At 51.7% G+C, this 23,928-nt stretch overlaps 1 protein-coding gene across 3 annotated transcripts; it reads left to right on the top strand.

Annotated features, from left to right (window-relative positions):
• Positions 1-7,737: 7,737 nt before the first annotated feature.
• Positions 7,738-17,901, top strand: LOC115528525 (gastrin releasing peptide). 3 transcript variants are annotated; one of them, XM_030336710.1, is made up of 3 exons: positions 7,738-7,876; positions 12,925-13,145; positions 17,529-17,901. In XM_030336710.1, exons 1-3 carry the CDS (start codon positions 7,738-7,740, stop codon positions 17,580-17,582), a joined length of 414 nt encoding a protein of 137 aa, XP_030192570.1. In that variant the 3' UTR covers positions 17,583-17,901. The 3 variants fall into 3 exon arrangements, with proteins under 3 accessions (XP_030192570.1, XP_030192571.1, XP_030192569.1); XM_030336711.1 differs by having other exon boundaries at positions 12,925-13,164; positions 17,550-17,901; XM_030336709.1 differs by having other exon boundaries at positions 12,925-13,164.
• The last annotated feature ends 6,027 nt before the right edge of the window (positions 17,902-23,928 follow it).

The raw sequence follows: 23,928 nt of genomic DNA, 5'->3' as shown, positions 1-23,928 counted from the left end.
CAACTTTGCCTGGCTAGAGTTGAAGGACCATGACCAGGAGAAGCCAGCGGGTGGGGGAGAGGGGAGTGGCGGGGGGATGATGGTTCGGAGAGAACTATGCTCTACGTTGATGCGGTCAGCTTCTCACATTGTCTAGAAAGCGCTTTCACATTCACGGTCTTTTTTATTGTTGTCCTTACAAATATCCCAGGGGAGAGACAGGGTGGGGAGCATAGCCTCTGCGGATGGATGCTTAGAAGAAAGAGCCGGAGTTGCTCAGGCTCAGAACTTTCCCTCCTACAGCCTCAGTGCTCACCTCTACACAGTCTGCGGTATGTGGGGGGGTAACGTCTGAAGCCCCCCCGCCTTCCAGCCAGAGTTGGCCCGAAACGGGCAGCATCTCATACTCTGGCTTTCATTTCCCTAGGAGGCCAAGTGACGTAAGCATGTATCTATGGAAAGTTCTGGAAAAGAGTGCCTCTTGCCCACCACATCCCTTGACCGATGCTCAGCTCCCTCTGGGGCTGATCTAAGCAAGTGATTCCTTCAGCAGCACCTCTGTCTGGCGTTTTCTTACGTTTAAAGGGGACACAGTCACACTGGAGGATGTCCAGGTCAGTGAGGATTGGGGAGGGGAGGAGCAACTGTTGCATTTGGGGCCTATGGGTGGCACAGGGAATATCCCGTGTGGGGAACAGTTAGGGCAGGCCTGATGAGCTTGGGAAGCACGCAAGGGTGCGTCGGAAGGACTGGGCAGGGCAGAATAGGACCACGTGATGGGGGGCGGAGCCGGAAACCCTCACGATAAGGAAGAGTTTTCCAAAGAGGAGATCGCGTGAGTTCTCCAGCATTGGAGGTGTTCAAGTGGGAACACGAGGCGCACCAGGTGAGGGAGCAGTTAAGTTAGACCCGAGGTTCTCAGCTGGCGATGATTATCGCCTGTGATGGGACTATTTGCAATGTCTACAGGTACCTTGGTTGTCACAACCGAGGGATGGTACTCGCATCTCATGGGCATCTTACCAGGCCCAGGTCGGCCCACACAACAAAGAGTTATCCGGCCCCGAGTCTGAAGAGTGCCGAGGTTGAGAAACCCTGGAGCAAATAAACTGTCAGTCTGGAGTCTGGGGTAAGGGCCCCATCTGTCCGGGGGGCCCGGGAGACCGCGGAAGGTGACCAGTGAAATGCCAGGAATATCTGGATTTCAAGGAGGATCGCCCAGTAGTGTGTATGTTCAAGTAGAAAAATCTCAGAAACATATCTTCGGTTTCAGACGTGGTGGGCTAGATTTTTGAGACTCCGGCCGTCCCTGCTGGAGCCAAAACTCCGAGCCTCTCCAGAAAGCAAGTGTGTATGCTCCCACCGCTTCTGCCTACTTCCCCGCGTTAAGTTGGAAGGCGATGTGCAAAACTCTAGAGGCGGGGTGTGCGGGGGGACGGCGGGCAGCTGACAAGCAAACAGAGGAGTCTGCGGTGAGATTTCACCCAAAGGCCTCTCAAAACTATCCCCAGCGTCTCTTCTAAAATTATTTTCAGGATGCTGTTTATGCCTTCTGGGTGATGAAATTTGTCAAAGCCCAGGAAAGTTCTGGAACTACAAAGAAATCCATTTCTACCAGCCTTAGCACACTTAGAGGATGGATCTGAAGTCGACTCTTGGCTCTGCTAATTACCATCTGGTCATTGGACAAGTCATTTCATTCTGCCGGCCCTCACTTTCCTCATTTGTAAGACGGGGTAAGTGACATCTGTGTCACAGGACAGCTGTGAAGGCCACACGAGCGAAGGTACACACAACCAGGCACAACGCCTGGCCCATCAGAGGTGTCCACTAAGTGGCAGCTGTCACTTCTATGATTACCTGCCCCCTCAAGGGATCTAAATAGCACGGGAGATCGGGTGAGGCCCTGAACAAGGAAGTTAATGCTTCCTTGAAGCTCACGACGTAAGATAAAAATTAGCTTGCCCTAATTATATTTCTCCATGATCAAAATAAATCAGCAGCTGCCCGTCGATAGATACACATGACCTCACTTGACCCCCTTAACAAGAACTCAGTTTCCAGATGAAGAACGCTAGGTGACTGGCCCGAGGTCACATAGTGGCTCCTGCGTGGCTGAGGCTGAATGAGAACCCACGCGCGCTGGGCACACAACTGCCCTGTTGCTGGCCATCTCGCCTCTCAGCCTTCTTCCGTCGTTCGGCCCTGGGCCTGGAAATCTTGGGGCATCTCACCGCAGCAAGATCTGCCCTCAAAGCCTGCCACAGACACCAATATGTACGTGACCCGTTACAGCAAACGTAGCCCCTACGCCTTAAGAAGAGACTCCCAACCTGGACAGTGGGGGGGAGGGGCAATGAAAGAGATGGGACCTGTTTCCGTATTCCAAAAAGTCGCCCTAAAAACACACCTTGACTCTTGACGAAGCTGAAAAGATTAACTAACTAACGTTGCACCGATTTAGGCTGGAATTTCGTTGATTCTGTGTGGTAATACTGCTTATGTCAATCAACATGGTTAGAAATTCCGATGGACAGTTCCTATGCCCTCGATGAGTGAAAATGGGAAATCTTTTTTTCAACGTTTTCATTTTTATTTTTATTTTTGGGACAGAGAGAGACAGAGCATGAACGGGGGAGGGGCAGAGAGAGAGGGAGACACGGAATCGGAAACAGGCTCCAGGCTCCGAGCCATCAGCCCAGAGCCCGACGCGGGGCTCGAACTCACGGACCGCGAGATCGTGACCTGAGCTGAAGTCGGACGCTTAACCGACTGCGCCACCCAGGCGCCCCAAAAATGGGAAATCTTGACAATGTGATCTGCTTCGAAATCTGAATTCGATGGGAGAAATTAAGAAAAAATGCCCATGGCGGTGAAATATCTGGGAGTCACTAAGCTGAAAGGAAAAATACAAATCACGGAATATTAGGCACAAGACAACGTGGACCTGAGGACCTGGGGACAAGGACCTGGGGACAAGGGTCATGGTGTATGACACGCTGGGTGTTAATCTTCCCTTCTTTTCAGGGAACACTGCCCTGCTCCACGCAGACCCTGCCACCGATGTCCCCGTGTGTTCCTAGCCCCTGACAGGAGTTGCCTGGACATTCTGGACACACTCCTCTAGAAGCGGTGTGGCTGGATCAAATAATGAGCCAAGTTGATCACATTTCTCTCTTGGAAACCGGGAATCAGGAAACTGAGAGGTGGAGTCAGTTTCTAGCAGAGGTGGAAGACAGGAGGCCATGTGAAAAGTTGTCCCCTGTAGCAGGTGCTGGGTCGGGGTCGGGGGCGGTGGCGGATAACTCTCTCGTAGCGGGTGGAAGATGCATGGGAATGGTGACCCATGAGTGGGCAGGAATGTCAGTCCACAGCATGGAGAATGGAACGGAAGTGGCGAGGAGGGAATACTTCATGGGCAGCGGCTCTAGGATTGGGGTTAGTCCTAGCTCCCATAAAACCTAGACGTATGTTTCACCCCCTGTGGAGTAGCGAGCCCACTGGGGGAAAACAGCCATGGAATTCCTTGGAAAATGCCAGCTGGGGGTGGAGAGAAGAGCACCCAGGGGTGTGGCCCTGCCCGTCTCCCACAGGAATGCCAGGGCTTGAACTCACAAACCATGAGATCGTGACCCGAGCCGAAACCGAGAGTTGGAGGCTTAACCGACTGAGCCACCCGGGCAGCCCTGGTCCCACTCTTTACATCCACACTCACACCGCTGCCTCCTGGGGAACAGGGCCTGCCTGCATCTAGACACTGGGCACGGCCCTGGGACTTGCTCTGACCCATGGCATGCCGGGTAGACAGATGACTGTGTGAGTTCTAAGTCTAGGCATTAAGAGAGCTTGTAGGTTGTCTCCGCCACTGCCGGAAGAATATACTCTGGCTAGCCCACTGGTTTCAGAGGGTGAGAGAAACGCGGAGAAGAATGAAATCAAACCTTGGCCAGGAGCCAAGACCAGCAGGGCCGACGTGGGATCAACGGAGCTGCCCTGGCCCACCTGCACACACGTGAAAAATTAATGCCACTGAAACGCTGTGCCTGTTTTGTTGCACAAAACTTCCGTGCAAGTAGCTACGTGGTAAGATCCCTTTGCAAAGATTAGATTGAATGTTCCTAATTTGGGCCCCAGTGATGAGTGAGAGTATCGCACCCCATTGAGCCTCCAGGGTGCTGATCATAGTAGATAGCAAGAGATTCCCTAAGGGATCTAGATCCTTGGGGCAGAGGAGCTGGGCGACAGGTCCAGTCTTTCCTGTCCATGGAGAGATTCCCCTTTTTGCCAGCCTTGTAGGATTTTGTTTTACTTTATTAAATACAATTTGCAAGGCTCTCCTCACACCTGAGGTCCACTAGGCTGGTTCCGGCGGCCGTCCACCGAGGTGCCATCGGGGCCAAGCAGCTGACCGTCACAACTCCCAGTCTCTGTTACGCTTCCCCGCGACCCTGGGGCTGCATTTTTGCCGATGAGATAGGACAGGAAGAGGGAATCGCTGCGTGTGGGCTGGCGTATGGGGAGAGGGCCATGCCTCCTCACTTTCCCCTTCCTGCCGCCTTGCAGCCCAGGCCACGGAGTCAAGGAGAGTACGCTAGGCCGGTACTAACGAAGCGTGGTCCATGCCCCAGCGGCTCATCCTTGACTCGTTTGTTACTCATCTACAGCACGACAGAGAGCTCGTGCCGGAACGCAATGCAATTCCATCACTAACACACTGTTCAGCTCAGCTGACGCTTTTCCCCCGTGGTAAGATGTTCTCGATGAAGGAAGCAGTGCATTGACTTACGTCTTGGTGCCGGCTCCGCTGCCTCCTCGCAGAACAGCCCTGTGAGCAGCGCCACACCGGGGAATGGTACGGGTACAAGATGGAACGCACCCGGCTTCCCGAACATCCATGTGCAACGGAGCGGCTTCCCAACCGAGAACACCCGCTCCGGGCTACAACGAGAAAGAGAAACAGACCCGTCTTACCAATGTGGCATTGCGCGGTGAGATGTCGTTCTCGTAGCATTTTAGCTTTTCCCTAAGTCGGCAGAGTTAACCATCTCCACCTGGCGGGGCTGTGGTGAAGATTTTAAAAGGCATCGGAGAAGGTACTCAGCCAGGATCTGTTAGGTCGCATTCACGATCCTCGCTGAACCAGACATGCCATGGTTTCCTTCTCTAACTGGATCTGTCGGATCTGTTCTTGCGCCCAGGAGCGGGCCAGACACTGTGGACACAGCCCTGAGCAGGACGGACACGGTCGCTGCCCTTATCACTCATAAGGGCAAAGCAACTCACGAGTCCAGGCCCAAGACCGGGTGTAGACGGCCTGTGCGCTGGGATGCTTAGAGGAAGGCCGGAAGTGAATGGGGGCACCCAGGTACTTCCTGGCCTGCAAACGACACAAGAAACAGTAGTTGGCCTGAAGTAGAAGAGTCGCACTTTCGGTACCGTTGTCCCTCACGCTCGTGTATCTACAGCGTTCTTCCATGATCTCATGGGAGAAAAGCATCATTTAAAGATCTCAAAATAGGAGCGCCTGCGCGGCTCAGTGGGTTGAGCGTCCGACTTTGGCTCAGGTCACGACCGCACAGCTCGTGAGTCCGAGCCCCACGTCGTCGGGCTCTGGGCTGACAGCTCGGAGCCTGGAGCCTGCTTCGGATTCTGCGTCTCCCTCTCTCTCTCTCTCTCTCTCTCTGTCCCTGACCCACTCGCAGTCTGTCTCTGTGTCTCTCAAAAATAAATAAACAGGGGCGCCTGGGTGGCGCAGTCGGTTAAGCGTCCGACTTCAGCCAGGTCACGATCTCGCGGTCCGGGAGTTCGAGCCCCGCGTCAGGCTCTGGGCTGATGGCTCAGAGCCTGGAGCCTGTTTCCGGTTCTGTGTCTCCCTCTCTCTCTGCCCCTCCCCCATTCATGCTCTGTCTCTCTCTGTCCCAAAAATAAATAAACGTTGAAAAAAAAATTAAAAAAAAAAAAAAATAAATAAATAAACATTTAAAAAACTGTAAAAATCTGAAAATAATCTTGATTAAACTAAGAAAGGGACATTCTTCTACAACCTAATCTGGAAAGATGAAAGTTCCACGCTCCCCCACCTAAGACCCAGGGTTGTCGAGGGCGTTTAGACCTGAACATTTCTTAGGTTAGTCGTTTGTGAACCAAGTACGCATCGGACACCACTAGGATCCAGGTTCTCTTCAGGAACACAGGCGGACAAAGCCAAGTCCCTGTGTTTATAGTAAAGGTCACGGCCAAGTGGGAGGTAGCCAGCCTATGGATGACCACCTGACGGTCGTACCTCTGCTTACTGATGGGTTGAGGAGACTGGGGACCCAGGAGAGACGGGAGTCCAGGCCAAGACCAAGCGTGGGCTTTTCCTCCGGATTTTCACTGGGTCATTCTCTCAGGATGGTAGTACTGTCTTTCCTTGGCTGATCACTGCGATCGTAAAATTAGCATTTTTTTAAAATCTCATAGCCAGACACGGGCATGGAAATACTCGCCCAAGCCCAAGGATTGTCAGTGGTGCCACATGCACGTGAAGCCCTCTAAGAACCGCACAAATACAGCGAATCACCAGTGGAGGAAAATGTAGGATTTCGACTTCATCGGCGCCCACACCAGAGGCGGGCGAGGAACACCCGCACTTCGTGCAGGAGCACGCAAACGAACCCCCAGCTCTGGCAGCCCGAACGTGCAGCAGCACCCTACCAGCTTCTGTTTCTTGTGGCTTTGCTAGGGCGCTCGCCCCCTCTGTGTCCGGGGCATCGGGACGGGAGTCCCGCCCTTAACCATTCTTCACAGCTGAGAACACAAGGAGCAGAGGGGAGTTGAGCTACTCCGGAGAGGTGTGTGCCTCGCGGGTGAGGGGCAGCTCTTGGTTTCTGGTGGACGCAGCCTAGGGACCTCGGCATAAAAGCGGCTTCTTGACGAAAGCAATATGCTTATGAGAGGGGCCAGGTGCATAATAACATTACCGTTAGCTGGGTTCCCACAACCCACCCGTCCCCGCTCGTCCTGCAGTTCATCATGCAAGCGGGCAAGGGCGGCTCTGAAACCCCAGGCGGGGTGAGGCTATTGCTGGTGGCGGTGGTGAGAAGGGGGGTCCCTAAGAGGGAGACGAGGGTCCTTGGACTGGGGCCGCCACGAGGGAGCTGCTCCACGGAGGGGGAAAGGCGTGAGAATCAGAAGTCCCTCGCTCTCCTGGAGCCTCCCCCCCGCCCCCGACCCAGTAAAGCCCAGCCTGGAAGCGTCCATCCTCCGGGGGCTTACCCCCTCCTCCCCGCCCCGCCCCTGCGATCCGGCCTGGGGTCGCGGCTCCCCCCTCGCAGGATCCGAAGGCAGCTAACACGGCAGACCCCTCCCCACCCCCACCCCCCGGTGGCGCCGGGGAGGAGTTCGGGAAATCGTGTCGGAGCGGAGGCGTCGAGGGTGGGCAGAATGAATCCCGCGTGGGCCGGGCGGACGCGACTCCGGGTCGGGGCGCGGGGGGAGGCGGCGAGGGGCAGGGCGGACACAGCCTTGCCCTCCCCCTCGGCGGGAAGACGGATGGTCCCTGGAGACGGCTGCCCCCACCGCCCCGGCTCGGCTCGCCGCGCGGAGACGTCAGAGCGCTCGGGGCCGCGGCGCGGGAGCCCCCCGCCCCGCCCCCGCCCGCGCCGCCGTATAAAGTCGGGGCCTGGCGGCGGCGGCGGCGGCGGCGACGCTCTGCGAGTCCGGGTCCTCGGCCGCCGCTCCGTGCCGAGCGCGCACTCCAGCCTCCCCGCCCGCACCATGCGCCGCCGCCAGCTCCCCCTCGTCCTGCTGGCGCTGGTCCTCTGCCAGGCGCCCCGGGGCCCCGCCGCCCCGCTGCCGGCGGGCACGGGCACCGCGCTGGACAAGATGTACCCGCGCGGCAACCACTGGGCCGTGGGTGAGTGTCCCGCGCGCCGCAGCCCTCGGCGGGACCGCGGCCGCCCGGGCCCCGTCTCCCCAAGCCCTCGGCGTTTCTGGGGCGCCGGCTTTGGGCGGCGGGGGGGGGGGGGGAGGGTCTGCCCCGACCTTTCCAGCCCGGCACCCCCCTCCCGCCCCCTACCGCCTTCCGCGTCCCGGGAAGACGTCCCCGAGCGGCCTCAGGCCGGGCGGGTGGTCCTTTCCCGCTCTGTTCCCGCTCCCCCGCGGGGACCCGGGTCGGCGCGCGGCGCCCCAACAGCCCAGCCTTCCCTCCGCGCCGACCCCACGCCTCCTTTGACCCGCGCCGTCGCAGCCTGTCCTTGAACGACGTGGGGAGCCGGGTCCCCGAGCGCGTCCCGGGGCCCTGGGGACCCCGGCCGCCGGGAGCGGGACGCGGGCTGCGCGCCGGAGCCGAGCGAAGCCACAGGTGTGGGAGCGCGTCCTGGGGTCCCTGGCTGCTCAGCGCGCGGGGCTGGAACGCCGCCGCGTGTCCGTGGCTCTCTCCAGTTCCCTCGGTCCTCCTGTCGCGGCGGCCGCTTCCTCTCCTCTGCCCTTTTGGCCGGCCCTCCCTCCCTCCCTTCTCGAAGGCTCGCGGCGCCCGCTCCCGGCGCCGATCCCGGCCTCTCCGTCCCCCGAGACCCCGCTGTCCTCCGCCTCCCCAGACCTGCCACCTCGCCCTGCCCCCTAGCTCCTTCCTCCTTCCCGCTGCCCACTCGTCCCGGCCTCCGGGTCCGGGCCAGGAGGTGCGCTGTCCCGGTCCCGAACCCCGGCGGCGAGGACCGGGCGCGGCGGTGGGGCCGGCGACGTCCGGGGGGCGGGCGGCGGGGCGCGCACTCACAGCTTTCCCCGCAACCGGCCGGAGGGTAGCGATCCCGCAGCCTCGCGCTGGCCCAGCGTCGCCCCGGGGGTCTCCGCCGCGCCAACCACAGGCTCCGTCTGGCCAATACGTAGCGTCCAGCTTCCTCAGACACCTCCCCATAGGGCCACCTCCGACAGCCCCAACACTTCCCGGGAAGCTGGTCCATCCCGAAGAGGTTTAAGGGGTGGCGGTGGTGGTGTGTGTGTTTCCCTAGTTCTCTAGCCATCTACTCAGAGTGTGGGAGGGTGTGTTGGAAAGACACTTGCTAATCCAAGTATCGGGCGGTTCACAGATGGTGTGAGGACCAGGACGGATTTCTGGGAAGAGGTGAGGCTGGAACTGTCACGCCCTCAGCTCCAGGGCTGGGTGTGCCGGCAGAGAAATCCAGAACTCGGCGGGGGGTGGGGGTGGGGGATGTGCAACGGGGTAGTTCGTTTTCATCGTGGCTACAGGAACTGTCTGCCAAGTTTGGGCAGCCCCGAGGTGAAGGTGTTTGTGATCTCAGAGGGACACCCGGAACCCAGCAGGCGTGGAGGGGAGAGGCCGGGATGGGTGAAGGTGAAAAACCCCTACCCTTGAAGAGAGAAGGATATTTGCAAGGCATTACAGAAGCCAAGCTTAGAATTGATACTTGAAAGGGGCTTCTGGGAATTTAGAGGGAGTGGCCACCGTCCAGTCCAGCCATCAGCCAGTGCGCTCTCAGATTTCCAATCTCCTTTTGCTCCTCCATATTTTTGTACTAAAAAAAAGGCTTATTATTAGGTAACCCTTGCAGGCTAAAAGCAGAACAAGAGAGTTATTTGGGAAGCTAGAGTCAGGTCGTTTCTGATGCAAGCCAACCTCCACAGCTGTAGTCCCACAGCACATCTGTCCCCCCACCCCCCGGGACTTAGGGTGTCTGGCATTTAAACACCCTTCCTTCCTGGTGGTGCTTGAACTTTCCTAGAACATACTGACCAGCGGCCACCCCAAATTTTCTTATTTTCCTATTTGTTCTCGAATGCACTCTTTTTCTCTCTTGGCTGGCTGCGCCAGAGCTGATTAGAACAAGAGACAGAGGGAGGTGAAGTAGAAAATCACAGTTGGGTCTAAAATAACATTGTGATTGAGAGAAAGTTTGCTTTGGACAGACATGCTCTCCGTGGGAATCTGAGCACTCATAAGCATGAATGGTGTTGTTAGGTTTTAAATTTAGCCCTCCACTACCATAAGTAAATGTCTGTCCTCCTCAATCCCTGAAGACTTGCAGTTTCATGTTAATTATATCAAACGAAAGCTACATATTGCTGTCCATGAGGAAGCTGTCAGCACCAATTTGCAGGTTTGTTAAGGGAATTGCTTCTTGCAGCTGAGACAGGCATGGTGTGGCAACGGAAAGCAAGTTAGCAGATGGAAAACTTAAATTCTTATGTGGCTTGATGTTTATGGAAATGTTTTGTTTGTGCGATGAAAATAGAGGTCCACACCGACGCTGGTAACTCTCCCCTCCGCTCCCATGAAATGCTCCTGGCAGTGGCTCTCACTTTGATGCCCAAGCGTGTCCTGGCAGGCTGCATTCGGAAACACCGGGGTTCAGCTGCAGGTGCCTTTCCATTGTAGGGCTGCCCCAGAAACTGTGAGATATAGTTTAAGGATCACTCCAGAAAAAACCCAGCCCTTAGAAGTGCTCAACACTTTATGTCTTAATGGATATTTTCCTAAGTTGAGGTGATCGTCAAATTTGGAGCTCAGGAAAATTGCTTTATGTTTCAAACCTGCTATTTTAGTGGTATTTTTAAGCGATTATAAGGAACAAAAGTTGGGTTTTTTTGTTGTTGTTGTTGTTTTTTACTTCTGGGCAAGGTTTTATTGTTTTCAAGGGCCTGTCTTTTGTCTATGCTGAGGTCTCTATTACTATGATATGGACACGTAACAAACGGTGATGGGAGAAATAGAGGTGGACGGGTCATCCATATCCACGTTGCCATGGAGACGGTTATTTCGTTGGTAGTTGCCAGCTCCAAAGTGAAATAGGACCCAAGGAGTGTGTGCTTCCCTGGGACGTTGTGGATGGTGCACTTCCAGTCCTCCTAAGCAGACCGTGGATCTGGGGGTAGGAGTCTGAACACCACCCACCAAACGTGCAAATATGCACACTGTCACAAGGTCCTATGTTCAATCAGCCACAGAAGGGAGGATTGCTTTAATTTCCCGTTTCAGAACAGTCCACCAAATTATTCGGGCATGACAACAATGTAGTTCCTATTTGTAAAAACATCTCCGTTGCCCTCCCCCACCCCCCGCTTCATTGGCAGTCACACCTTTCTCAGGTCTAGCATCCTGATGAGAGCAATGAGGGAGAGCAAGAGGGACCGAGGTCATCACTGGAGCCTCAGGTTCTAATCCTGCCTTCCCATTATCGTGATTCAATTTCCTCCATATAAATAAAGCCAAATGCTTCGCTGCTTCCTGAGCAGTTGTGCCCCGTAATCACTGTTAGGGCTAAGAGCAAGGTTATTTCGTGGCTACCCGGGCCCCCTCCCCCCCCCGCCAGTGACCAAGCAGATAAGTGAGGTGCCAGGCCTTCAGGATTCCACTCGTTCGGTCGGGAGCACGTCCCAACTGTGTGGGGTGGCATGTCCTAAGTGGGTTGGCAAGTGTTCAGACGGCAGTTCAGTAAAACCCCTTGTGGAGGCTCCCCGATACCCACCGAATTAACGTCTCCGAGTCACCTAAGGAGTCACGATCGACCGATATATGATCCCCGGTTCCTCGTTCTAACATCAGCCTTTTGTAGGCCCTACCCTTCTCTCCAGACCCCAGACTGATTTCTTCCTGCCTTGTATTTTCAGGAAGTTCAAAGACGCTTCGAAGCAGAGTCATGTGGTAGAGTCTAGACTGTGAGCTGATTTTAATCCTAGGGTCTTCGCTTACGCGTGGGTGACCTTTGACAAGTCTCGTTTTCGTCCAACTTATTGTGGGGTAGATCGAGCGAAACGTCCTGTAAACACCCACCTGCCGTAAAGTCACAGCAAGGCCGTCGCTGTTGGCGGACAGAGCTCTCCTCAGGTTCACTGACCGGGGTCTGTTACATATTATTCCCACGCCGTTTACCTTAAATGCTTCTAAGGCCGGGCAGCATCGGAACCGCAAAGAGCTTTCCTTGCGACCTTTCAGTCAAAGGCATCGTTGGTCTCCTAGTCTCAGGAGTTTGAGAGTCCGATAAGTTCCCACTGCAGAGAGATGGGGGTAGGGGAGCACTGACGAAAGTCAGATAATGTGAGTATTATTAGCACGGGGCTAAGGTGTTAGCAAGCAGAGCAGACCTTGGATTCCATACCCACATCTGACGCTATGGCTATCCCCACTTGCCTACATGAATTGCCACGTTTTTAGTGGCCTGGCCTCCTGCACAGCAACCTTTATTCATTTATGTGGCGGGAACGCATCCCTGGAGCCATCGGTAGACTTTCACGGAGTCTTGTAGACATCCCAGAGAAAAATCTGCACGTACGGGGCTGCTCCGTGTTGCTCGGAACCTGTTTCGAATCCTTTTTTTCATCACATACCCAACAAATGAGAATTTCTGAGCCACCTTTCTTGGATTCAATCTCAGCCCAAATTCTAAGAAAGTTGAAATGAAAACTTCCTTTGGTGCAGTTGTGTTAGAGATAAGAGGAGAGCAACATCTTGTTTCATCACATGAGAGAAAGCATCAAGGCTTTTCTTTTCGGTAGCAGTCCACAACTGACTGAGGAAGATGTTGAACCTCCGTCACGCGGGTGGGAACAGGAGTCGGTGCACACAGAATCGGCAGTGGCACTTTAGATATGGAAGGTTCCTCAGGCCTCGTCTAGTCCCACCTGTTCATTCGATAGCTGAGGAAATTGAGCCCCGGGGATGCTCAGTAACTTGGCAGAGGCGACCTAGCCGGTTAGCCGAGGTGCTGGGACCAAACCAAGGTCCCCTGAGTTGCAGTTTTAAATTTTGTCCAGCTGATCGCACATTTCGAACAGGGAACAGAAGACGCCAGACGTTTGCCAGAACTAACTTCTGGTAATAAAATGCTGTTTATTCTGCACCTAGGAGGAAGCAGTACAAACCTAAAGGGGGGGTCCTTTGAAATTTCTGGTTTCTTCGTTCCCCTGGGCTCAGTCGGTGGCATTCTGTTTTTGTGTTTCTTTTTACAGGGCACCTGATGGGGAAAAAGAGCACGAGAGAGTCCCCGTATGTTTATGAAGGGGGGAGTCTGAAGCAGCAGCTGCAGTATATTCTTTGGGAAGAAGCTGCAAGGAACTTGCTCAGCCTCATGGAAGGAAAGGGGACCGGAAGCTATCAGCCACCTCAAAGGGAGCTCCTGGCCATCCGCCAGTCCCCTTGGGATCCCCAGGATGGCAGCGCCTTTAAAGTTGTAGGTTCAAAACGTAAAGGTACAATGTGCTGGGGAAGTGGGGTGGGGTGGGGGTGTTTGGGGAGAGTCAGAAGGAGTTAGGTGTGAGCAGAGAAGAATAAAATTGTTTAGATGCAGGCCTTCGCAGCCACTTAATTAGGCAGACATCCATACACGCTGAGAAACGAGCAGACACTTCTGTGTTCTTTCCACCAGAATAGGCGATGTTTCCTCCTTGCATCTCAGAAGGGTATTGGTTCCATACTCCAGTTTAGGAGTTTTATTAATTACTGTGTTTAATAGCGATTGTGCCCTGATGAGATTTGTTTTTTCAGCCCGCCGGGCCCTCCCAGAATATTTTGATGGTGAGGCCAGAAATTATTTGAGTCAATTCGTATGTTTGTTTTGGGTGAGCACTAGTGGGAGGGGCGCTTCACGCAGGCTTTTAGAAGAGAGCATTCTGGTTTGCGACCTTTTACGCAAAGTGGCACTCTTGTAGAAGGGAAGTGAAAACAATCATACCAAATTGGCGTTGCTTAGATACAAAGACAGGAAATGGGATGGAAAGGAGAAGAAGCTGTAAAGAGAGGAAGCAAGGCAACGGCAAATGAGGTGATTGTCATCACCCTTGAAGAAGTGTCCGTGAAATTTATATAAACGGCAAAAATAATAAAACTGAAATTCTTGCAATCCTAGTGATGGGCAACTTGTACCTTAAACTAAGTACTGGCCCGAGCAGTTTGCCCGCATTTTCTCTGTGAATGCTCACAGCAGCCTTCGGAGGAAGATTCGAGAAAATCCTACTGTTCTCTCCATTTTAAAGGTGAGGAAACAGAGAGTAGGCACATAGCTCTTCAGCGGCGAGAGCAGGGCAGGGGCTGGCGCTGTGTCCCTTGGACGGTATGCTACCATGTGAGACGTCTCCTGGGGACCGGCTGGTTCTCGCTGACCTCAAATATGAAGGATGCAGGCTACAGAAGTAGCGTGAAGGACCTCGGGAGGAAGACTCTAGTAGCCTTCATTCACAAAGAAAATCTGGATTAAATCAACGGATACAGAAATAAGTAGCAACTTTGCACAAAGTCCTGAGTGATGCTCTCGCTCACATCTGCGGTCTAGGTGTCACGACCGGCTCCCTTCTTTGTTGGGGGGGTGACATGGCCCCGAGGGCTTGGGGGGCTTTGTGACTGACTTCTCAGCCCCTGGCTGAGGCCTTTTCTTGGTCAGCTGACTTTATGGACTTCCTGTGGCTGGATGTCCCAACAGCAGTGCCTTCTCCTTTGAAGACTAATGACAATTGCCATCACAAAACCCTCCAAAGCAATTTCACAGACGCTGAAATGGACGTACACTCATAGCTCATGCATTTTGTTTTAATTTGATTTTAATGTTTATTTATTTTTGAGAGAGAGAGAGAGAGAGAGAGACAGAGCATGAGTGGGGGAGGGGCAGAGAGAGAGAGGGAGACACAGAATCCGAAGCAGGCTCCAGGCTCCGAGCTGTCAGCACACAGCCCGACGCGGGGCTCGAACCCACGAACCGCGAGATCGTGACCTGAGCCGAAGTCGGACGCTTCACCTACAGAGCCACCCAGGGGCCCCCCGGCTCATTCATTTTTGAACGAAACATTCATTTTGAACAAACATCCCTTTGAGTTGCTTTATTCCTCCAAACCCGGCCCTGCATAACTTTGGAGGGTTTTCAACAAAAATTCAGCTCTGTCCTTAAAGATCAAAATTTTCCTGCCATATTCAGAAGAACATTCTGTAAGCAGCGAAGCCAATTATGAAAGAATAGGTCTAGAGAGATCTCTGAGTGGTCGTAGTACAGGGTGGGTTGAGTGGGCAGTCACAGACAGTGAGTGTTTCGGGGGGACAATGTTTATCAGCATTCATGTGACCGGAGGGGGAAAAATCATCTTTTTTATAATCAGGCCTCGCTTTTCTACTACATCTTTTTATGTTTTGGTCTTCTTTACAAGTTTAGAAAGCCCATTCCATTTCATTCCACCTTAGGTTGAATAATTAACTATTGCACACGTGGGTACCATTCTTTTGGATACATTTCCCAGCGATATGAAAAAAGTCAATGGCTGGAGTCGTTGTTGCCTAGACCAAAAGAGTCTGTTACCCTCCTTGCTTTGGAAATTCCATCTTCGTGAAAGAATGTGGATGTGCAAATTGAAAACACCTTACAGTTATCTTATTCACAAAGAGGGAGTACCACGAGAACAGATCTATTAGAAATCCATACATCACTCAGTGTTAGAAAGAGGTTTAATAACTTAGCCAACCATTGCCAGAAGGTAGCAGCCGGAATTTTCAGGGACTGAAGGACTTTTCTTAAAATTAAATTCTATCCACATATGCTCTCCTCACCCATTTCGGTAATAAAGCATCAAGTCCTCTTGCCAAGTCTCCCAGAGCTGTAGTCAGAAACTCTGAGCATCTTCCTATGTTTTGGTGACAAAGTTATTTACTTAGTTCAGAAAAGATTTATGTAAATGTGCACTGAATCTAGACCACTCTATCCTGGCAAATAAGCTCCAGAACTTTATTAGTAACTATGGCCAATCATTTTCAAGGTTAAGCTTAATATTTTTTTTTTAATGTTTATTTATTCTTGAGAGAGAGAGAGAAAATGGGGGAAGGGCAGAGAGAGAGGGAGACCCAGAATCCGAAGCAGGCTCCAGGCTCTGAGCTGTCAGCACAGAGCCCAACCTGAGGCTCGAACTCATGAACCGAGCGATCATGACCTGAGCCGAAGTTGGACGCTTAACCGACGGAGCCACCCAGGTGCCCCAACCTTAATCTTTTAACTGTACCTTATCTCAAAAAAAAATAATGGAACATTTACCCTATGGTTTCTAGCACACGAAGCAATGTTCAGGTCAGCCCGAGGGCCTGATCCATAGCCCTGGATGTGTCTGTGGAATGTCTTGAGTTTCAATGAAGGTTGAAGCTGGCCTGTGGGTTGCCGGACCTACAGCAATGTTCTCTGCAGCCTTAGTTTTTTTCTCTTCTTTGGTGGACCTGAAAGGGCCTGTGAGTGCATTGCAGAGGGTGTTACAGAAAGGAAGGAAACTTTTTTTTTTTTTAATTTTTTTTAACGTTTATTCATTTTTTGAGACAGAGAGAGACACAGCTGAACGGGGGAGGGGCAGAGAGAGAGGGAGACACAGAATCGGAAGTAGGTTCCAGGCTCTGAGCCATCAGCCCAGAGCCCGACGCGGGGCTCGAACTCGCGGACCGCGAGATCGTGACCTGAGCTGAAGTCGGATGCTTAACCGACTGAGCCACCCAGGCGCCCCAAGGAAGGAAACTTTTTGAAGGCAAGTCTGCCCTCACTTTTAAGGGATGACTCCCACTGCCCCATCAAATCAACATAGAGAATTGAAAGGTTTTATTTTGTAATATGTGAAACGCTCCAAGGGAAGTTCCAGATACAGGAGAGGCAGCAACATGTCCTGAAGAATAACTAAAAATTCTCCGATTGCCCCGACAGTTGCTCTGAGGCAGCAGAGTGAAGTTACCCCCCACCTCCAAGAGAGCTCCTCCCGCCCCAATAACGGACACCCCCCCCCCCCCGCCTCCAGGCGTTGATCTTCCTAGGTTACTAATTCCTCTTTTCCTTGTAGCTTTACTTCCATTCCCTTGAGCCAGACAGCTCAGATTCAATATTTTGAGCCAATGCAGGGGATTCCTGGATTCTTCCCCTCACCCTCCCCTGGCCCCTTTTATGACCCGTGGCTCATATTGCGAGATGGATGGTAGCATCGTCAGGCAGGCTGGCGAACCCTTAATAGTGCAGCCTGGGCTTGTGGAGAAGAGCAAAACTAATTGGTCGGTGTGGGAATTGAACCCCAGGCCCTGGCCTCATTAGCACCTGGTCAAAACAGTTGAGCCACAGAGCAGGTAATAACTGGTCTGAGAATATCAGTAATTCCTTTACTAGAAACAAATGGCTGGTCTAACCATTGGGGAGCCTGAACTGTCTGAGAATCTTGGCAAGTGTAATAAGCTCTTTTTGAAAAGCGTTTTCTCATCTCAGCATATAGAGGGTGCTCTACGGGAACAAAGACGTATTTCAAAATTAAAAAGAGCCGAAAGAGGTAGGGGGCTCCAGAAAAAGAGGAAGTGAGTTTCTCTCTCTTGGGGGGGGACGGCTGTGGTTCTCCAGCGTGAATGTACTCAGCATCATTTGGAGGATTTCGGAAAGCCCGGATCGCTGGGCTCCACCCTGAGTTTCCAATTCAGTAGATCTGGCGTAGGCCTAGGAAGTTGCTTTTCTACGAAGCTCCCGAGTGACGCTGATGGTTTGTTTGTTGGGAATGCGTTTGCTTCTAGCATTAGAACTTGAGTATCACGAGCGATGTTTGCTTAACTCTTTCTCGTATTTTTCAAGCTGGTGGACTCTCTGCTCCAGATTCTCAACGTGACGGAAGGGACCCCCAGATGAACTGACAGACAACAACAGCCTCTCTCAAAGAAGCAAAGCAAAACCCTTAAGAGACTGTGTTCTACACGCATCAATTCCACTGGATCGCCAACCAGATTTCCTGTGTGCAAAACACTTACCCATTCCTGTATCTTTCAACCTGGACTAAATTCACAATTTTCGAGTGGCATCTTCTGCTCTGAACTTGTTTGCTGTGCATAATTAATTGTCCATTAAGAGTCTTCCAGTGAACGCTCTTTACATCTGGGCTATTTGTCCATTAGCGTCTAGCCCCCAGCCTGTTAGCACTCACAATAAAAACGTAAGCACGATGTCCAAAGGGCCGGTCGTGCTCTTATTTCAATTCCAAATGAAAAGCTGTGGCAGAGATTAATGAACAATTTGATAATGAACTTGTGTGCTCACTGATGAAGGCAGGCTGCATTTTTAACTCTCCCCTCCGAAGGCCGCTTACTGCATCCTTGTAGTTGGCTTATAACCTTTCTAGAGGCTTCAACTAGAAGCTCATATTCCCTTATCCTTGCCATTACATGGGTTAGGCTGAAGGTAGAGGCCTGTTTGTCACTTAATAATTCCCATTTCTTCAGCCTTTACCATGACTGCGTATTTGGCCAATGTTATCAATATTCTCCTCATAACAGTTTTATAAGCTGAGAAGGAGCATTCTCATGTAATAGATGAGGAAACAGCATTAGAGAGGTCCAGTGACTCAGCCAAGGTCACATAGTAGATGGAAGTAGGATTCAAACATCCAAAGGCACCAGATTTTCTGCAGCATTCAACTTTGCCCACATCGTCTCGTTTTTAACCTCCCCTTCAGTATACTTAAGCGTAGCAAATAGGGCTCTTTCCTCAAAACTTCATGGCCAATCTGGGAGGAAAGTGGTCACCACCGACAGATTTAGCCAGCTCCACAGCAAGAGGAGAAGATGAATTCGGGAGATTCCCTTCCATTTCCAGAGGACACGGCCTGGTGGTTGGTAACACTCACCGGTTCCAAATTTATCATGACATTCACACATGAACAGATTTTAAAGCTTTGTGCCATATGTTTAGATTTCCTTCATTTAGGGAAATCACATTTGAAACAGGAGAGAGGTTTGTCTCGCTCTTGTTTTGATTGTCAAAGAACCATGTAAGATGCGATGTTTTCGTTCTAATTTCTTTTAAAACCGTGTTGACTCACAACTTACAACAGAGCCAGATCTGGGGAGCTACGTGCAATGTGTTGTCAACATCCGGCCACCTTCCTCTTCCTGAGGCTTTTCTGGTGTCTTTCCCAAGAACTGGGTCAGCTAAAGTCTGCCATGCAGCTGTTGATCAAGGGGTAAGCCCGATCACAAGGACTCGCCCTCCGACAGGACACTCGTGAAGATGGAAACAGTGTTCCAGACCTAGGGGGAGCTTTCTCTAACGGTGACCTTTCAGGCAGGGAGAGAAAGGCTATACTCCTGGAACCACTCCGTCTAGACTGTCCCTTCTTTGCTTGTGTCGTGAAAGTAGATGTGGTCCTGTGTTTGGGCTGCAATTATTTTTTCTCTATGTGTTCCAAGACACAAGAACAGCTCCCTCAAATCTCCTGACCCTTGCAGGGCTCCTCTGTACCAAGGCAAGTTAGCATTAGGATCCGTTTATTTAAGAGATACACTTTTCCCTACTAGAAAAGCTTTCTCCTCCTCCTCCTCCTCCTCCTTCTTCTTTTTCTTCTTCTTCAAGTTTATTTATTTATTTTGAGGGGGAGAGAGAGAGAGAGAGCAGGAGAGAGGAGCAGAGAGAGAGAGAGAGAGGGAGAGAGTCTCCCAAGCAGGCTCTATGCCATTAGCGCGGAGCCCGACTGGGGGCTCCCTCCCATGAACCATGAGACCATGACCTGAGCCAAAATCAAATCAAGAGTCACTTAACAGAATGAGCCACCCGGGCGCCTCCAGAAGAGCTTTCTTGAACCCTCCTCTGCAAGCGCAGTCCTATCACATATCATAGTGTGTTCCCCGCTGGGTAGGGTTAAGTTTTAGCTGCAAATAACATCCTCCCCGGTTCCTCTTAGTAGGAAAGGAAATTTTCGGAGAACATACTAGGCAGGGAAGACGGAGAAACGGGCTTAAGGCTAAACCAGCAGCGTCCAGGATCAAAGCCACGCCCCTGCCCCGGGCGATGAGGTGGTTCGCGCGCATGCCCCGCTAGCCCTAAAGCATTCTGCAGAACTGCCTGAGCGGGCACTCTCTTCCACTGGCTCTGCCGCCCCTTGTGCCTGAAGTGATAGGTGCCCCCTCGGAAAGCTCCTTCAAAGCTTTTTGGCTGACTTCCACAGTCGAGTGTTGAACGTCTGTGTCTGATTGGTGGACCCCAGATCACGTGTCTGGATTGAGCCGCAAGGGAAACTGGGAAATGTAGTTTTGAGGCTTCTAGCTTGGGAAAACGGGACTAAAACCATGGGACGCTATCAAAGAAAGGAGCGGGGGTTCACACTATATGGTCAGAGACAGATAACATGTCCCCCCTCTCCTTTTTTTCTCAAAAAAAAAAAAAGAATTCCCTCTTTGATTTCTGCCCATCCTCTTTTAGAGAACAGTTAACATCCATCCGGGAGACTCTAGGGACACAGGAGCCTGGTGGCTGTTTTCTACCGCACACAGACCAGGTGTGTGTGCATAGAGCAAGAAGAGAAGATCGCTTTTAAGAGGTGACAATATTTAGAAGCCCTTGCGGCCAAGCAGGATAAATAGAAGGAAGAATCCAGAAGGGAAGAAAGCAATAATCTCCTTCAAATTCGTTCTTTTGGAAACACAGTCTTTTTTTTTTTTTTTTTTTTTAAGTGGTACAGGGTAGATTGCTCAGGGTAATTTGGCAGTCTTTGCTTGCCATCAGAGGTTCGGTAACACACCAAGCAGGCATTTCAAGCTGTGCAGTACAATTTCCAGCCCCGCAATGCCCACCTTTCAGTTCCCCCTGGGGCTACTTGCTCATCGCAAAGCATTTTAACCCAGCTCAGATGAGGAGGCAGTCATTGAAGTAAATTGTGGAATTTACGTTATTTATCGCCTCGACCAAAGGCCGCTTCATTCAGACACCGTGAAAGAGCTTCTTCAAGGGAAACCCACGGTGACAAACGATTGCCATTCCCAAAGCAGAAGCACCATGGTCATCACGGAAAGGGCTCTCACCTTTGCCTCTTGGGGCCTTGTGTTTTCCAATTAATCACTTCCTTAATTAGACCCAGATAAAACACAGAAACATCTCTCCGTTTCCCCTCTGGCTTTCCTTCCGCTCTCCCCAGCCCACATAATTTACAGAACATATACCAACAGAGGTGGCTCTAACCACGGGTGGATTGAGACAGTCTCCAAGGTGAGAATGAGAATGTTCTTGGTCCTTCCACTCAGCTGCAGTAATCATGCCCTGCTCTTGCCTCACTCCTCCACCAGAGAACATTCTGGTGGCTCTCCCCCAGCTCTGTCTCCAGAGACCCGGGAGAGTCCATCCCGGAGGACTCTGGATAGGACTCTGGATAGGACTACGCTCTCTGGATACGACTACGCTCTCACTCCTTGGGGGAACGGATGTTACCTTTCCACACTTCTGCAGGGGCCATGATATTCGGGCACAAAACACGCCCGCCCTGCTATTTGAAATCTTCAGCCTTTGTCTTTGAGTGAGAACTGGCCAGTTTCAGCCACAAAGGAGGCTGAGAAATGTAGTTTTTCCAGCTGGGGACATTGCTACCACCCGCCCTTCCCACACCCCCCCCCCCAACAGCCACATTCCCCTTCATACTAATAAAGAAAAGAAGAGGGAGGATGTTGGGTAGGCAGTATTTGCCGTGTCAGACTATGACAGGATTGGATTTCAGGATGGAGTTAGTGGGCCGTGACACTGACACGACCGGAAGACTTCTAGACAGTATACTTTCTCTGTGGCCCGACCTATATATCCTTCATCTTTGAAAACAAGGGACTGAAATAGACATGATGTTTTGTGGGTTGGATGTTATCTTTAGTCGCTAAAAGTAAACCTAAGATGTGATCCTTTCCAAATACCTATTAGCATGGAAAAGCCCCTTCCGACTGCATCACACCTGTCTTTGTACGTGGATGTGTGTGTGTGTGTTTGTGTGTGTGAGAGAGAGGGAGAGAGAGAGAGAGAGAGAGAGAGAGAAAGAGAGAGAGGTAGATTTGCACTCTTTCGCGCACATTCCTTCAGGAACGGGAGGACTTGGTAAACAAACGGGAAGAAGGGAGCCCAGAGCCTCGTTTTTTGGTCTGTTTGCCTTTTTGTTTGTTTTGTGTTTCAGCTTTCGGGGGGTATAACGGACGGACGAAAATTGTGTCTATTTAAGGTATACAATATGGTATGCTGATACACATACACATTGTGAAATGTTTGCCACAATCAAGCTAGTTAATACAGCCCTGACTTTGTGTCACCTTTCCTTTTCTCTCTTTTTTTTTTTTTGATGCAAAGAGTTAAGATCTCCTTTCAGCAAATCTCAAATATCCGATACAGAATTATTAACCACAGTCACCATGCTGTGCATTAGATCTCCAGAATGTATTCATCCTGCAAACTGAATGCTGTGCCCTTTGACCAACGCCTCCCCTTTCCCCTGTCCCTGAGCCCTAACAGCCACCATTCCACTCTGCTGCTTTGAGTTCAACTTTTTTGGGTCCTACTTATAAGTGACACCGTGCAGTTTGTGTCTTTCTGCGTCTGGCTTATCTCACTTAGCTTACGGACCCCCAGTTTCACCCGCATCATCCCAAGCGATAGGGTTTCCTTCTTTCTAAGGCTGAAACATATTCTACCGCCTCTAAACACTGCGTTTTCTTTATCCATTCATCCAACCACAGACATTTCAGTCTTGGCAATTGTGAGTAATGCCACAGCGAACATGAGAGTGTAGATAGCCCTTCGAGACGCTGATTTCATTTCCTTTGGGGGCGCAGAGGTGGGATTGCTGGATCATGTGGTGGTTCTACCTGTGGCCAGGCTTTTCTTTGCCCTGTGATCAGACTCATTAAACTAACTAAGGGATGATGAATGAACGATTCCACCTGACTCTAGAGGGAAAAGAGACTTTACCGTAGACCTTCGAGAATGAACATTGTGCCAGTCGGGACACCTTGGCTGTTAGTAACAGAAACCCTTTAATTCAGATTTGCATAGAAGAAAAAAGGACTTATTTTCTCACATACAAGAACTCCACAGGGAGGTGGGATTCAAGGTTGTCTAGTTCAATTTAATGTAGGGACTCAAACAGATCCCAAGGATGTGGGTTTTTCCATCTTGACACTCTGCCACTGGCAGTTGGGCTTTGTCCTTAAGCTGCCTTCTCTCATGGTCACAGGATGGCTGCTGGAGTTCCAGGTGTCACATCCAGACATGACAACCTCCAAAGGAAGAAGAGAGGCCATCTTTTTTTAGGCGGCACATTATTAATAGTGATAAATCCTTTCCCGGAGGTCTCTAATCCCTCACCTCAGTGACCAACGGGGCCACAGCCTTGATCTAACCCTGCCACTGATGAAGGGAATCCGACCACTAGGGTTGACCTCCCCTGATTAGGATTTACCGATGAGTCACGCGGCGGGAGGGGCAGGACGCTTAACAAAATCAAGACTCTCTCGGTGAGGAAGGAGGATGGAATTGAGTTGGGATGGATGGCAGAAGTGAGTTGGGATGGATGTCCAACGCGCGGCAAGCATGAACCTCACTTCTCGCGACTTCACCCAACCCCGGTTGGATCCGTACAGCGATTTCAAAAGGCAGTCCCTCCTAGCAAGGACAGACTCGCTGGGTTTTAGTCCGCTCTCAAAATGCTCATGCCAAGGCCTCCCATTCGTTATAAGACCGCGAGTCTTTACGAGCGGGCAATACTCCGTTGCTGTTGCTTGAAGCACTGATGTTGGACTGCAGTCGACAGGCCGCCCCTGGCTTCAGTCCAGGCGTCCCTCCTGTACCGCGTTCTTGGCCCCCCAAGACAGATGGCCACCACGGTAACAACATAAATGCCCCTCTGACTCCACCACCGAAATAAACAGAAATGAAAAGGAAATAGGGAGCTTCAAACTGGTTCTTCCCCCCAGCAATTTCCCGAGACGCCCCAGCTAGAAGCAGCCTAAATGGGCAGGCTGGGGGTTGGTCTCGAATTAAAACAAAAAACAAAACAGAACAAAAAAACCCCGGAAAGTCCAGACAAGATTGTAGAGACGGCTCCTTTCTTCGCGCTTAACTCCTGGGGTCGGCAGGAGAAAAGAAAAGGGACTAATGTGAAAAACAATTTAGTTAGTCGTCAGGAACTGGAACTGGCCACCTCTTGGTCAGATGCTACTATAGACATGCTATTCACCGG

The sequence above is a fragment of the Lynx canadensis genome, chromosome D3, assembly GCF_007474595.2.
Source record: "Lynx canadensis isolate LIC74 chromosome D3, mLynCan4.pri.v2, whole genome shotgun sequence".
In the NCBI taxonomy this organism is placed as follows: domain Eukaryota; kingdom Metazoa; phylum Chordata; class Mammalia; order Carnivora; family Felidae; genus Lynx; species Lynx canadensis.
Note: the sequence above shows the minus strand (reverse complement) of the source record. Positions and strands in the feature narration are given on the sequence as shown.

What these genes read in the sequence shown, in the direction of transcription:
- LOC115528525 (XM_030336709.1), top strand. Translation starts at nt 7,738, where the DNA reads ATGCGCCGCCGCCAGCTCCCCCTCGTCCTGCTGGCGCTGGTCCTCTGC. An exon ending in CGGCAACCACTGGGCCGTGG is followed by an intron (nt 7,877 to 12,924) that starts GTGAGTGTCCCG and finishes TTCTTTTTACAG; the next exon opens with GGCACCTGATGGGGAAAAAG. An exon ending in TGTAGGTTCAAAACGTAAAG is followed by an intron (nt 13,165 to 17,528) that starts GTACAATGTGCT and finishes GTATTTTTCAAG; the next exon opens with CTGGTGGACTCTCTGCTCCA.